The sequence below is a fragment of the Salmo salar genome, chromosome 19, assembly GCF_965601325.2.
Source record: "Salmo salar chromosome 19, fSalSal1, whole genome shotgun sequence".
In the NCBI taxonomy this organism is placed as follows: Eukaryota; Metazoa; Chordata; class Actinopteri; order Salmoniformes; family Salmonidae; genus Salmo; species Salmo salar.
In genome coordinates this window covers 55,721,829-55,734,959 of record NC_138309.1, presented here as the reverse complement: position 1 = coordinate 55,734,959, position 13,131 = coordinate 55,721,829, and the positions used below count along the sequence as shown (strand labels likewise).

The 13,131-nt window shown below is 42.9% G+C and overlaps 1 protein-coding gene across 1 annotated transcript in view; it reads left to right on the top strand.

Moving 5' to 3' along the window:
* rab26 (RAB26, member RAS oncogene family) overlaps positions 1–13,131 on the top strand; it is a 137,201-nt gene that overhangs the window by 84,517 nt on the left and 39,553 nt on the right. The window contains exon 5 of the mRNA XM_014158416.3: positions 7,316–7,368. Coding sequence (XP_014013891.1) covers positions 7,316–7,368 — 53 coding nt within the window. The remainder of the gene's footprint in view (positions 1–7,315; positions 7,369–13,131) is intronic.

Sequence of the window (13,131 nt, the reverse complement as noted above, 5' to 3'; positions counted from 1 at the left end):
AACGAGCCAGGCGGCCCAAACTGCTGCATACACCCTGATTCTGCTTGCACAGAACGCAAGAGAAGTGACACAATTTCCCTAGTTAATATTGCCTGCCAACATGAATTTCTTTTAACTAAATATGCAGGTTTAAAAAAATATTCTTGTGTATTGATTTTAAGAAAGGCATTTTTGTTTATGGTTAGGTACATTGGTGCAACGACAGTGCTGTTTTTGCGAATACGCTTGTTATATCATCACCCGTTTGGCGAAGTAGGCTGTGATTCGATGATAAATTAACAGGCACCGCATTTATTATTTGCAACACAGGACAAGCTAGTTAAACTAGTAATATCATCAACCATGTGTAGTTAACTAGTGATTATGTTAAGATTAATTGTTTTTTATGAGATAAGTTTAAAGCTAGCGAACAACTTACCTTGGCTCCTTGCTGCACTCGCATAACAGGTGGTCAGCCTGCCACACAGTCTCCTCGTGGAGTGCAATGTAATCGGCCATAATCGGAGTCCAAAAATGCAGATTACCGATTGTTATGAAAACTTGAAATTGCCCATAATTGCTGATTAATCGGTCGACGTCTAGTTGAGATGTGTTTGTTACTTGAACTCCTTGAAGCATATATTTGAGCTGCAATTTCTGAGGCTGGTAACTCTAATGAACTTATCCTCTGCAGCAGAGGTAACTCTGGGCTTTCCTTTCCTGTGGCGGTTCTCATGAGAGCCAGTTACATCATAGAGCTTGACGGTTTTTGCGACTGCACTTGAAGAAACTTTCAAAGTTCTTGACTGACCTTCATGTTTTAAGGAAATGATGGACTGTCATTTCTCTTTGCTTATTTGAGCTGTTCTTGCCATACTATGGACTTTGTCTTTTACCAAATAGGGCTATCTTCTCTATACCAAGGCAAAGGGTGGCTACTTTGAAGAATCTCAAATATAAAATATATTTTGATTTGTTTAACACCTTTTTGGTTACTACATGATTCCATATGTGTTATTTCATAGTTTTGATGTCTTCACTATTATTCTACAATGTAGAAAATAGTAAAAATAAAGAAAAACCCTTGACTGAGTGGGTGTGTCCAAACGTTTGACTGGTACTGTATATTTATACACTCACCAGACAGTTTATTAGGTACACCAACCTAGTACCGGACCCGCCTTTGCCTCCAGAACGTTATTCAGACCCCTTGACTTTTTCAACATTTTGTTACGTTACAGCCTTATTCTAAAATTGATTAAATAAATAAAAATTCTCATCAGTCTACACACAATACCTCATAATGATTATGTTAAAAATGATGTAAATAATATATTCACACCCTTTGCTATGAGACTCGAAATTGAACTCAGGTCAAATCAAATTGTATTAGTTACATGAGCCAAATACAACAGGTGTAGACCTTAGTTACGAGCCCCTAACCAACATTGCAGTTTCAAAAAATACTGATAAGAATAAGAGATAAAAGTAACAAGTAATTAAAGAGCAGTAGCAAAAAATAACAATATATACAGGGGGGTGCGGTACAGAGTCAATGTGCAGGGGCACCGGTTAGTTGAGGTAGTATGTACATGACCCACTCCAATTTGCATACCGCCCCAACAGATCCACAGATGATGCAATCTCTACTGCACTCCACACCACCCTTTCACATCTGGACAAAAGGAACAACTATGTGAGAATGCTATTCCTTGACTACAGCTCAGCGTTCAACACCATAGTGCCCTCAAAGCTCATCAATAGGCTAAGGACCCTGGGACTAAACACCTCCCTCTGCAACTGGATCCTGGACTTCCTGACGGGCCGCCCCAGGTGGTAAGGGTAGGTAACAACACATCCGCCCCGCTGATCCTCAACAAGGGGGCCCCTCAGGGGTGCTTTCTCAGTCCCCTCCTGTACTCCTTGTTCACTCATGACTGCATGGCCAGGCATGACTCCAAAACCATCATTAAGTTTGCCGATGACACAACAGTGGTAGGCCTGATCACCGACAATGACGAGAGACCCTATAGTGAGGAGGTCAGAGACCTGGCCGTGTGGTGCCAGGACAACAACATCTCACTCAACGTGGTCAACACAAAGGAGATGATTGTGGACTATAGGAAAAGGAGGACCGAGCACACCCTCATTCTCTTCGACGGGGCTGTAGTGGAGCAGATTGAGAGTTTGAAGTTCCTTGGTGTCCACATCACCAACAAACTAACATAGTCCAAGCATACCAAGACAGTTGTGAAGAGGGCACGACAAAACCTATTCCCCCTCAGGAGACTGAAAAGATTTGGCATGGGTCCTCAGATCCTCAAAAGGTTCTACAGCTGCACAAACGAGAGCTTCCTGACTGGTTGCATCACTGCCTGGTATGGCAACTGCTCGGCCTCCGACCGCAAGACACTACAAAGGGTAATGCGAACGGCCCAGTACATCACTGGGGCCAAGCTCCTGCCATCCAGGACCTCTATACTAGGTGGTGTCAGATGAAGGCCCTAAAAATTGTCAAAGACTCCAGCTACCCTAGTCATAGACTGTTCTCTCTGCTACCGCACGGCAAGTGGTACCGGAACGCCAAGTCTAGGTCCAAGAGGCTTCTAAACAGCTTCTACCCCCAGGCCGTAAGATTCCTGAACATCTAGTCAAATGGCTACCTAGACTATTTGCATTGCCCCCCCCCCCCCATTCGCTGCTGCTACTCTCTGTTTATTATCTATGCATAGTCACTTTAATAACTACATGTACATGTTACCTCAATTACCTTTCATCACATTCACAGTGGGTCAGAAGTTTACATACACTCAGTTAGTATTTGGTAGCATTGCTTTTAAATTGTTGGGTCAAACGTTTTGGGTAGCCTTCCACAAGCTTCCCACAATAAGCTGGGTGAATTTTGGCCCATTCCTCCTGACAGAGCTGGTGTAACTGAGTCAGGTTTAGTGACCTCCTTGCTCGCACACACTTTTTCAGTTCTGCCCACAAATTTTCTATAGGATTGAGGTCAGGACTTTGTGATGGCCACTCCAATACCTTGACTTTGTTGTCCTTAAGCCATTTTCCCACAACTTTGGAAGTATGCTTGGGGTCATTGTCCATTTGGAAGAGCCATTTGCGACCAAGCTTTAACTTCCTGACTGTCTTGAGATGTTGCTTCAATATATCCACATAATTTTCCTACCTCATGATGCCATCTATTTTGTAAATTGCACCAGTCCCTCCTGCAGCAAAGCACCCCCACAACATGATGCTGCCACCCCCGTGCTCCACGGTTGGGATGGTGTTCTTGCAAGCATCCCCCTTTTCTTCCAAACATAACGATGGCCATTATGGCCAAACAGTTCTATTTTTGTTTCATCACACCAGAGGACATTTCTTCAAAAAGCACGATCTTTATCCCCATGTGCAGTTGCAAACCGTAGTCTGGCTTTTTTATGGCGGTTTTGGAGCAGTGGCTTCTTCCTTGCTGAGCAGCCTTTTAGGTTATGTCAATATGGGACTCGTTTTACTGTGGATATAGATACTTTTGCACCGGTTTCCTCCAGCGTCTTCACAAGGTCCTTTGCTGTTGTTCTGGGATTGATTTGCACTTTTCGCACCAAATTACGTTCATCTCTAGGAGACAGAATGCGTCTCCTTCCTGAGCGGTATGACGGCTGCGTGGTCCCATAGTGTTTATACTTGCGTGCTATTGTTTGTACAGATGAACGTGGTACCTTCAGGCGTTTGCAAATTTCTCCCAAGGATGAACCAGACTTGTGGAGGTCTACAATTTTTCTTCTGAGGTCTTGGCTATTTTCTTTTGATTTTCCCATGATGTCAAGCAAAGAGGCACTGAGTTTGAAGGTAGGCCTTGAAATACATCCACAGGTACACCTCCAATTGACTCAAATGATGTCAATTAGCCTATCAGAAGCTTCTAAAGCCATGACATAATTTTCTGGAATTTTCCAAGCTGTTTAAAGGCACAGTCAACTTAGTGTATGTAAACTTCTGACCCACTGGAATTGTGATACAGTGAATTATAAGTGAAATAATCTGTCTGTAAACAATTGTTGAAAAATTACTTGTGTCCTAACAGACTTGCCAAAACTATAGTTTGTTAACAAGACATTTGTGGAGTGGTTGAAAAACGAGATTTAATGACTCCAACCTAAGTGTATGTAAACTTCCGACTTCAACTGTAGCCTCGCTATTGTTATTTTACTGCTGCTCTTTAATTATTTATTACTTTCATTTCATTTTTTGTGGGTATTTTTCTTAAAACTGCATTGTTGGTTAAGGGCTTGTAAGTAAGCATTTCACTTGATTTGACACACATGCATACACACACACGATACCATAGACACTATACACACACGTACACATGGATTTTGTGTTGTAGATATGTGGTAGTAAAGTAGGGACCTGATGGCACACACTTAATGCGTTGTGAAATCTCTTGTGAATGTATTGTAATGTTTTTAAAATTGTATAACTGCCTTAATTTTTCTGGACCCCAGGAAGAGTAGCTGCTGCCTTGGCAGGAACAAATGGGGATCCATAATAAATACAAAATACAGTTGTGGGATGTCCTTTGGGTGGTGGACCATTCTTGATACGCTCGGGAAACAGTTGAGTGTGAAAAACCCAGCAGCGATGCAGTTCTTGAAACAAACCGGTGGGCCTGGCACCTACTACCATACCCCGTTCAAAGGCACTTAAATATTTTGTCTTGCCTATTCACCCTCTGAATGGCACGCATACACAATCCATGTCTCAATTTTCTTAAGATTTAAAAATCCTTGTTTAACCTGTCTCCTTCCCTTCATCTACACTGATTGAAATGGATTTAACAAGTGACATCAATAAGCGATCATAGCTTTCACCTGGATTCACCTGGTCAGTCTGTCATGGAAAGTTCTTAATGTTTTCTACATTACGTGTACAAAAGTGCTACTGATAGTGTGCGATGTACTGTGTGCATAAAAGGCGTTAGTCGTTTGTCAGCTCACTTGGACCCGCTTGACAAATGTCTTAGCTTCTCAAATGACAAAGTGGCACCTGAAAATGAGAAATGTTTGCAACCTGTGCAACTTATTGCGTGCATTTGTACCGTAGGGATGGCTTACATCTGACGGATGAGGGCAACGTCGTCTTCCTTGAGAGTTTAAGAGCTAGTTTCTCCACTGTTGTCTCCTCCTCTTTGAAGTCTATAAAAATGTGGGATGGACCTCTCTGTTTGTAAGAAGGGAGCGGCATTCTCTTCGATTTATTTATAAAGCAATCGTTCAGAGACTCCCTTCATATGTAACTTCATTAATTAAGTTAAGAATCATAAGTTAACAAACCCGTTTTCAGGAATGAATAACGCTAGAGATCCCTTAAGTCTCCACAATTTGGGAAAATCTGCATCGTTTTTTTTGCCCCTAATTTGTGGAACAATCTGCAGAGTTCACTGCAGCTAGATGTGCTGGTGCCACTCAGGCAGTTTTAAATTATTAATTGAGGACCTCTATCTAGTTGAATGTGATTGCTTTGATTAAATATGTTTATTTTGTTATTGTATGCTGAATTATATTGTCTCATACACATATGTGTATGTTTTATTATTCTGTTTTTATTGTAATATATACAGGGCTCTCTTGTAAAATAGATATTTAATCTCAATGTGACTCCCTGTTTAAATAAAGGTTAAATAAAATAAAAGACGTGCAAAGTAGTACTAGTACACGTCACACTCCCTGTCTCTTGCCATTCAACAATGCTCAATGAACCCAAAGGCTCTTTTCAGAGACACCTAATAAATGATAATAAACACAGTGTGTTGGCGTGTGCACACCGGTGGGTGTGTGTTGGGAAAAAATCTATACACGCAAGTGAATGGTCAAAATTCTCCGGTAGGCGAACCCAGGGCCTTCAAATCCCAGGATGGTGACGCAAACCGTTACACTTCAAACACTGTTATACTGTAGATACATTAACTTGACAATCTCTTTAAATGGACAGTCTGGTGATGTCAGGACACGTTTGTTCCACAATGTCTTTGTTCATTCACTCAGTACATTGAACGTTTATGTCTCTTGCTTGTTAAAATTACTTTTTCTTTAACAGTTGATTTTACAACATAGCTAACCAAGTTAGCAAGCATTGTGTTTTTCTTTTGACTGCGCACAGGTCCCGCAAGCAAGCAAGGATGATGTTTTACCTAGATGCTTTGTGTGGATGGCGACTTCTGGAACACGTTAAAAAGTAACTTGACACTGTGTTGATCAGTCAGCACAAAGTTGAATTATAATGACAAGAAGAAAATTGCATAATTAATGCATAAGGTTAGGGCTAGAATTTGCTCTGGATCTTCTAACAGTGGCGCGTCTGTTCTGGTGTGTGCAAGTATTATAAATTAGCAGCATGGCAGTTTTCCCAAAGTTCCCAAGTTTGGTGTATCTAACTGGCTATAATAGCAGCCAAGGACGTCCGCTATCTTATTTGTTTGTGCTCTGATTACACACAAGTTTCCTGGTCTGCAGTTTACACAGATGATTTCAGCCATATGCGCTCTAAGATTCGGCTGAAAAGATGTTAGCATTGACAGAAATGCTACAAAAAGGTAGCATATCAATGGTTTTTATTGGACTGAAATGTGCACGTGAGCGGTTAAACTGTGAATTTAATAAAAACTGTTGCACATACAAACGTATTTAGTCTAAATGGATCAAAGTCTAATTGTCCCTGTATTGATGCCGTAGCCTCATTTTAATCCAACGTCTAGAATTTGAGCTAGGTTTGGGTCCAAACATTTCTGACGTTCCTAATGCTAACCACCCTGAGGCGAAGATTGTGTTGTGTACCTCCAAGTTCATTTGTGAATTTTCATCGACATTGGTGTCATAGTGGCTTAGATATGACGGTAGGGGATTTAACATTGAGCTTCAACCAATGCATACTATAGTTGCTTATGTAAAGGCTGTCATGTCACTATTGTGTATTGACTTCGGAGGTGGAAGTGCCATTATGAATGTTATGTATTGATGAATGATGCTATATCACTGTGGTACAGGCCATCAGTGGGCTTTGTTTCACTGTGGTTGAAACGTGATCATTCTGGCTCGGCTGATTACATATTCAGAATTTCCAACCGCAGATAGACGGTCAGGTTCTTCACTATTCTATATTCTGTTCTAATTTCATGACATTGTGCCAAATATGTATGATCAATTTAAAAGGTTTTAAAATGGAAGTTTTCCGTTGATTGACTTTTACTTTCTGTCAAGTCTTATCATAGTGATTCTAGTGGACGCCATTCGTAGATAGCCTGTTTATATGCTCTGTGTCTGTGATCTCTCCCCAGCTCTCCTCTTGCTCTACGATGTCACTAACAAGGCCTCCTTTGACAACATCAAGGTAAGACTTGGTTGGGTGCCAAGTCCCGTCTGTGGGACAGATCTTTAACACTGCATAAAGGTTCTCCTTTTCTTAATCTTTCCCACCTCTATATATCTGGCATTGTCTAACCTGCGTCATCTATGGAACGCCGTTTGGGTCTTTGCAAAGTTCCATAGTCATCCCTCCATTCTCTTCACTTCCTTTATTTCTCTTTCATTGACCTCTATGTCCTCCCTCCTCTACCGTCTCCTTCCATTTCTCCCTTACTGTCCATCCTATTCAATCCCTTCCTCCTTCCTCCATTTCTGCCTCATCTAAGTGCCGCGTTCGCTTTCTCCCTCTATTTCTTTCCACCTGTGTGATGTGAGGTGACGTGTGACGAGCTGTTACCATAAGTTGTGTGGAAGAACATTATGATGGCGCTGTCTTGTTTTGTATTCTACCATTTTGAAATAGAGCCCATTGTGAGGTCAGAGTTGGTTCTGATTAGTATGATGGTGAGGATGATGAATGGAGTGTGTAGATGCAGATCACAGGTAATTATTTTCCAAAATGGGGGAACAGATCTGTTTGACACAAAATGGTGTCATCTCTCCGCCGTTACAGGCTGCTCTCTAATGAGACTGTGATTTGGAGGCCATTTCAGCCGTAATCTTTTCACCCCCCCAGTCTTCTCCACAGCTATGTTAGTCCTTTGATGAACATTAAAGGACAAGAAGTCTTCTCGACAGGGTTTAAAGAGACGTGGGCTGTTAAATTGCTTCAAATGGTGTGTAGTCATCAAAGAGAAGCTATGTTGTGTAGCTGCAGAGCCATCTGTTTCCACTTCTGTAACTGCAGCTGGTTCTCATGAATACAGAAAAATACAGGAGATACGCAGGGCCCTAGAAAGCAGAGACAATGTGATTACTCTCACGCACTTTGACTTAATCTGATCAATAGCGCAGGTTACTTACTCTCACTACGGCTGGCGTTGATAATGACAGTAATAATGGTTGGGTATTTATGCAGCGCATTTCACCAGGTTATGTAAAGGGAGAGCGTCACATTCACCACAAATGTGTAGCACTCATTTATTAATGTGTAAACTTGTTCCGTAGAGTTCAGTATTACTATGAAATTAATTTGTATACATTTGTATTTTTCCTTAAAATGTATACAGTTTACATGTTTGGTGTTGAGTTACAGTACCAGTCAAAAGTTTGGACACACCTACTCATTCAAGGGTTTTTCTTTATTTTTACTATTTTCTATGAAACAACACATATGGAATCATGTAGTAACCAAAAAAAGGTTTAACAAATCAAAATATATTTTATATTTGAGATTCTTCAAAGTAGCCACCCTTTGCCTTGATGACAGCTTTACACACTCTTGGCATTCTCTCAACCAGGTCATGAGGAATGCTTTTCCAACAGTCTTGAAGGATTTCCCACATATGCTGAGCACTTGTTGGCTGTTTTTCATTCACTCTGAGGTCCAACTCATCCCAAACCATCTCAATTGGGTTGAGGTTGGGTGATTGTGGAGGCCAGGTCAACTGATGCATCACTCTCCTTCTTGGTCAAATAGCCCTTATACAGCCTGGAGGTGTGTTGGGTCATTGTCCTGTTGAAAAACAAATGATAATCCCACTAAGCACAAACCAGATGGGATGGTGTATCGCTGCAGAATGCTGTGGTAGCCATGCTGGTTAAGTGTGCCTTGAATTCTAAATAAATCACAGACAGTGTCACCAGAAAAGCACCCCGACACCATCACACCTCCTCCTCCGTGCTTCATGGTTGGAACCACACTTGCAGAGATAATCCATTCACCTACTCTGCGTCTCACAAAGACACGGCGGTTGGAATGAAAAATCTAACATTTGGACTCATCAGACCAAAGGACAGATTTCCACCGATCTAATGTCCATTGCTCGTGTTTCTTGGCCCAAGCGAGTCTCTTCTTATTATTGGTGTCCTTTAGTAGTGGTTTCTTTGCAGCAATTCGACCATGAATGTCTGATTCACACAGTCTCCTCTGAACAGTTGATGTTGTGATGTGTCTGTTACTTGAACTCTGTGAGGCATTTATTTGGGCTGCATATTCTGAGGCTGGTAACTCTAATGAACTTGTCCTCTGCAGCAGAGGTAACTCTTCCTTTCCTGTGGCGGTCCTCATGAGAGACAGTTTCATCATAGAGCTTGATGGTTTTTGCAACTGCACTTGAAACTTTTAAAGTTCTTGAAATGTTCTTTATTCACTGACCTTCATGTCTTAAAGTAATGATGGACTGTCATTTCTCTTTTCTTATTTGAGCTGTTTTTGCCATAATATGGACTTGGTCTTTTACCAAATAGGGCTATCTTCTGTATACCACCCCTACCTTTTCACAACACAACTGACTGGCTCAAACGCATTAAGGAGAGAAATTCCACAAATTAACTTTTAACAAGGCATTCCAGGTGACTACCTCATGAAGCAAGCTGGGAGAATGCCAAGAGTGTGCAAAGCTGTCATCAAGAAAAAGTGTAGCTACTTTGATGAATCTTAAATATAAAATATGTTTTGATTTGTTTAATAGTTTTTTGGTACTACATGATTCCAAACATGTCATTTCATAGTTCTGATATCTTCACATTTATTCTACAATGTGGAAAATATAAAAAAATAAAGAAAAACCCTTGAATGAGTAGGTGTGTCCAAACTTTTGAACGGTACAGTATCTATTTTTCCTTTTCACTGTAAACTCCCCCCTCCTTCTCATTCATATACAATACATCACTATCAAATGTATGTTTATTTCCTATCGGTCTGTGCTGCAGATTACAGTATGATAATCAACCATTCCCATTTCAATTTGGTGGATCCCTACATGCTCATCTCTCCTGCATATTATACCCATCTACATCCTCAACATGGAGATTCACCCACATACTGGAGCATAGTTCATGGCAGCATGCTTCAGATGCATGTGTGTTGAGAGAGACGGGGTGGAGTTTGGTGCAGGTCCACCTGGAGCAGGTTGAGAGAGTACACCTGTTCAGCTATGCTATACGTAGTGGCTCACACACACTCACACACACTCACACACACTCACACACACACACACACACACACACACACACACCACACACACACACACACACACACACCCACACACACACACGAGTTCACACATGTCACAATGCAGGCATATACATGCTAATCAATGGTAACCACAGTGATTGAAGTGCAGAGAATAAAGGCCATGGTTGGCAGATTGTGTGTGTGTGTGTGTACACTTGCGCATGGCCAAGTGTGTGGGAGTAACCAGCAGCGAGTGCAGCACATAGTGCCACGAGAGGTTGAAAGCATTTGGGAAAGCAGCACCGAGTGCACTTAGTGAGGAACAGACCATGTAGTTTATTACACTACAATTCTATTGCTTATTACCTTACATCTGCGGGGGAGCTATCCTCAGGGCAGGGCAACCATCCACCTGTTTTATTCAAATTCCTTTTCACTTTGGACTTTTTCTTATCATGTGTAACTATTACACTCTTAATGCATCTGGGTCATGGTACATTTACAAAGTCCCAGATTTGGATGTTTCCTTTTGGTCAGTCAACAGAAAGCCTTTCTCCATCCTACACAATCCTTTCTCCATCCTACACAATGTACATTCCTGCAATAGTATGTGCTTTGTAGAGTATGTAATACATATGTTTTCTTTGTGTTACCATATTCACAACACTATAGCCTTGACGGGATGCTGGAGCGCAAGGGGTTAGTTCGACAGCATAACAAAAATCCACCTTCTTTCATCCGTTCTGTTTTTACAAGCACTCCAGTCTGCATGACCATCCCTCCATCTCTCGCTTTCCCTCATCTCTTTCTTTCCCTCTCTCTCTCTTTCCCTCATCTCTCTAACCTCTAACCTTGGAGAAAATAATACATATGTTGAGAGTTGAGTCATCTGTAAAGACGTGAAGGGCCTTCGGAGTTCTGTTAGTTTGAATGGATAGGTTTGAAGAGGGACCTTGGCAAGACTGTCGGAGATTGGAGACTGTCACTAACTTGATCTGGTTCGCACCCACACAATTTTGGGAATTTGTGTTAGTGTGTTTTTAACTGTACCACAATATTAGGTTCAAGAGAGCTACAGTACATATAAACAATATTTTACACTCAAAATAAGGAGTGGAAAAGAGAGAGATGGGGGTATAGGGAGAGGATTAGAGGGGAAGGGAGACAGGGGTATAGGAAGAGGAATAGAGGGGAAGGGAGACAGGGGTATAGGAAGAGGAATAGAGGGGAAGGGAGACAGGGCTATAGGGAGAGGAATAGAGGGGGAGGGAGACAGGGGTATAGGAAGAGGAATAGAGGGGAAGGGAGACAGGGGTATAGGAAGAGGAATAGAGGGGAAGGGAGACAGGGGTATAGGGAGAGGAATAGAGGGGAAGGGAGACAGGGGTATAGGGAGAGGATTAGAGTGGGCGAGAGACAGGGGTATAGGGAGAGGAATAGGGGGAAGGGAGACAGGGGTATAGGGAGAGGAATAGAGGGGAGGGAGACAGGGGTATAGGGAGAGGAATAGAGGGGGAGGGAGACAGGGGTATAGGGAGAGGAATAGAGGGGAAGGGAGACGGGTATAGGGAGAGGAATAGAGGGGAAGGGAGACAGGGGTATAGGGAGAGGGATAGAGGGGAAGGGAGACAGGGGTATAGGGAGAGGAATAGAGGGGAAGGGAGACAGGGGTATAGGGAGAGGAATAGAGGGGAGGGAGACAGGGGTATAGGGAGAGGAATAGAGGGGAAGGGAGACAGGGGTATAGGGAGAGGAATAGAGGGGAAGGGAGACAGGGGTATAGGGAGAGGAATAGAGGGGAAGGGAGACAGGGGTATAGGGAGAGGAATAGAGGGGAGGGAGACAGGGGTATAGGGAGAGGAATAGAGGGGAGGGAGACAGGGGTATAGGGAGAGGAATAGAGGGGAAGGGAGACAGGGGTATAGGAAGAGGAATAGAGGGGGAGGGAGACAGGGGTATAGGGAGAGGAATAGAGGGGGAGGGAGACAGGGGTATAGGGAGAGGAATAGAGGGGAAGGGAGACAGGGGTATAGGAAGAGGAATAGAGGGGGAGGGAGACAGGGGTATAGGAAGAGGAATAGAGGGGAGGGAGACAGGGGTATAGGGAGAGGAATAGAGGGGGAGGGAGACAGGGGTATAGGAAGAGGAATAGAGGGGGAGGGAGACAGGGGTATAGGGAGAGGAATAGAGGGGAAGGGAGACGGGTATAGGGAGAGGAATAGAGGGGAGGGAGACAGGGGTATAGGGAGAGGGATAGAGGGGGAGGGAGAAGAGAGAGAATTACAGGAAAAAACAGACAGACTATTAGAGATTTAAATAATTTCTCAGTTCATAGTTATTATTCAGATGTTAATGTGAGACCTGTGCCCTGTGGTTTGTCTGGTCTGAGACAGACAGACAAGAGACTGGGGGCAGTCGTGTGGGAAGCCTGATTTGAAAGAAACTTCCCTGCTGAGCTTGTTATTGGCTGATGGGTCATTTGTTGCCCCTGCTCCCTCTGTTGCGGTGATTGTACACACACACACACACACACACACACACACACACACACACACACACACACACACACACACACACACACACACACACACACACACACACACACACACACACACACACACACACACACACACACACACACCCAGCTTGCACACCAGTAGGTGGCAGGTAGCCAAGCGGTTAAGAGAGTTGTGCCAGTAGCCAGAATGTCGCTGGTTCGAATCCCCGAGC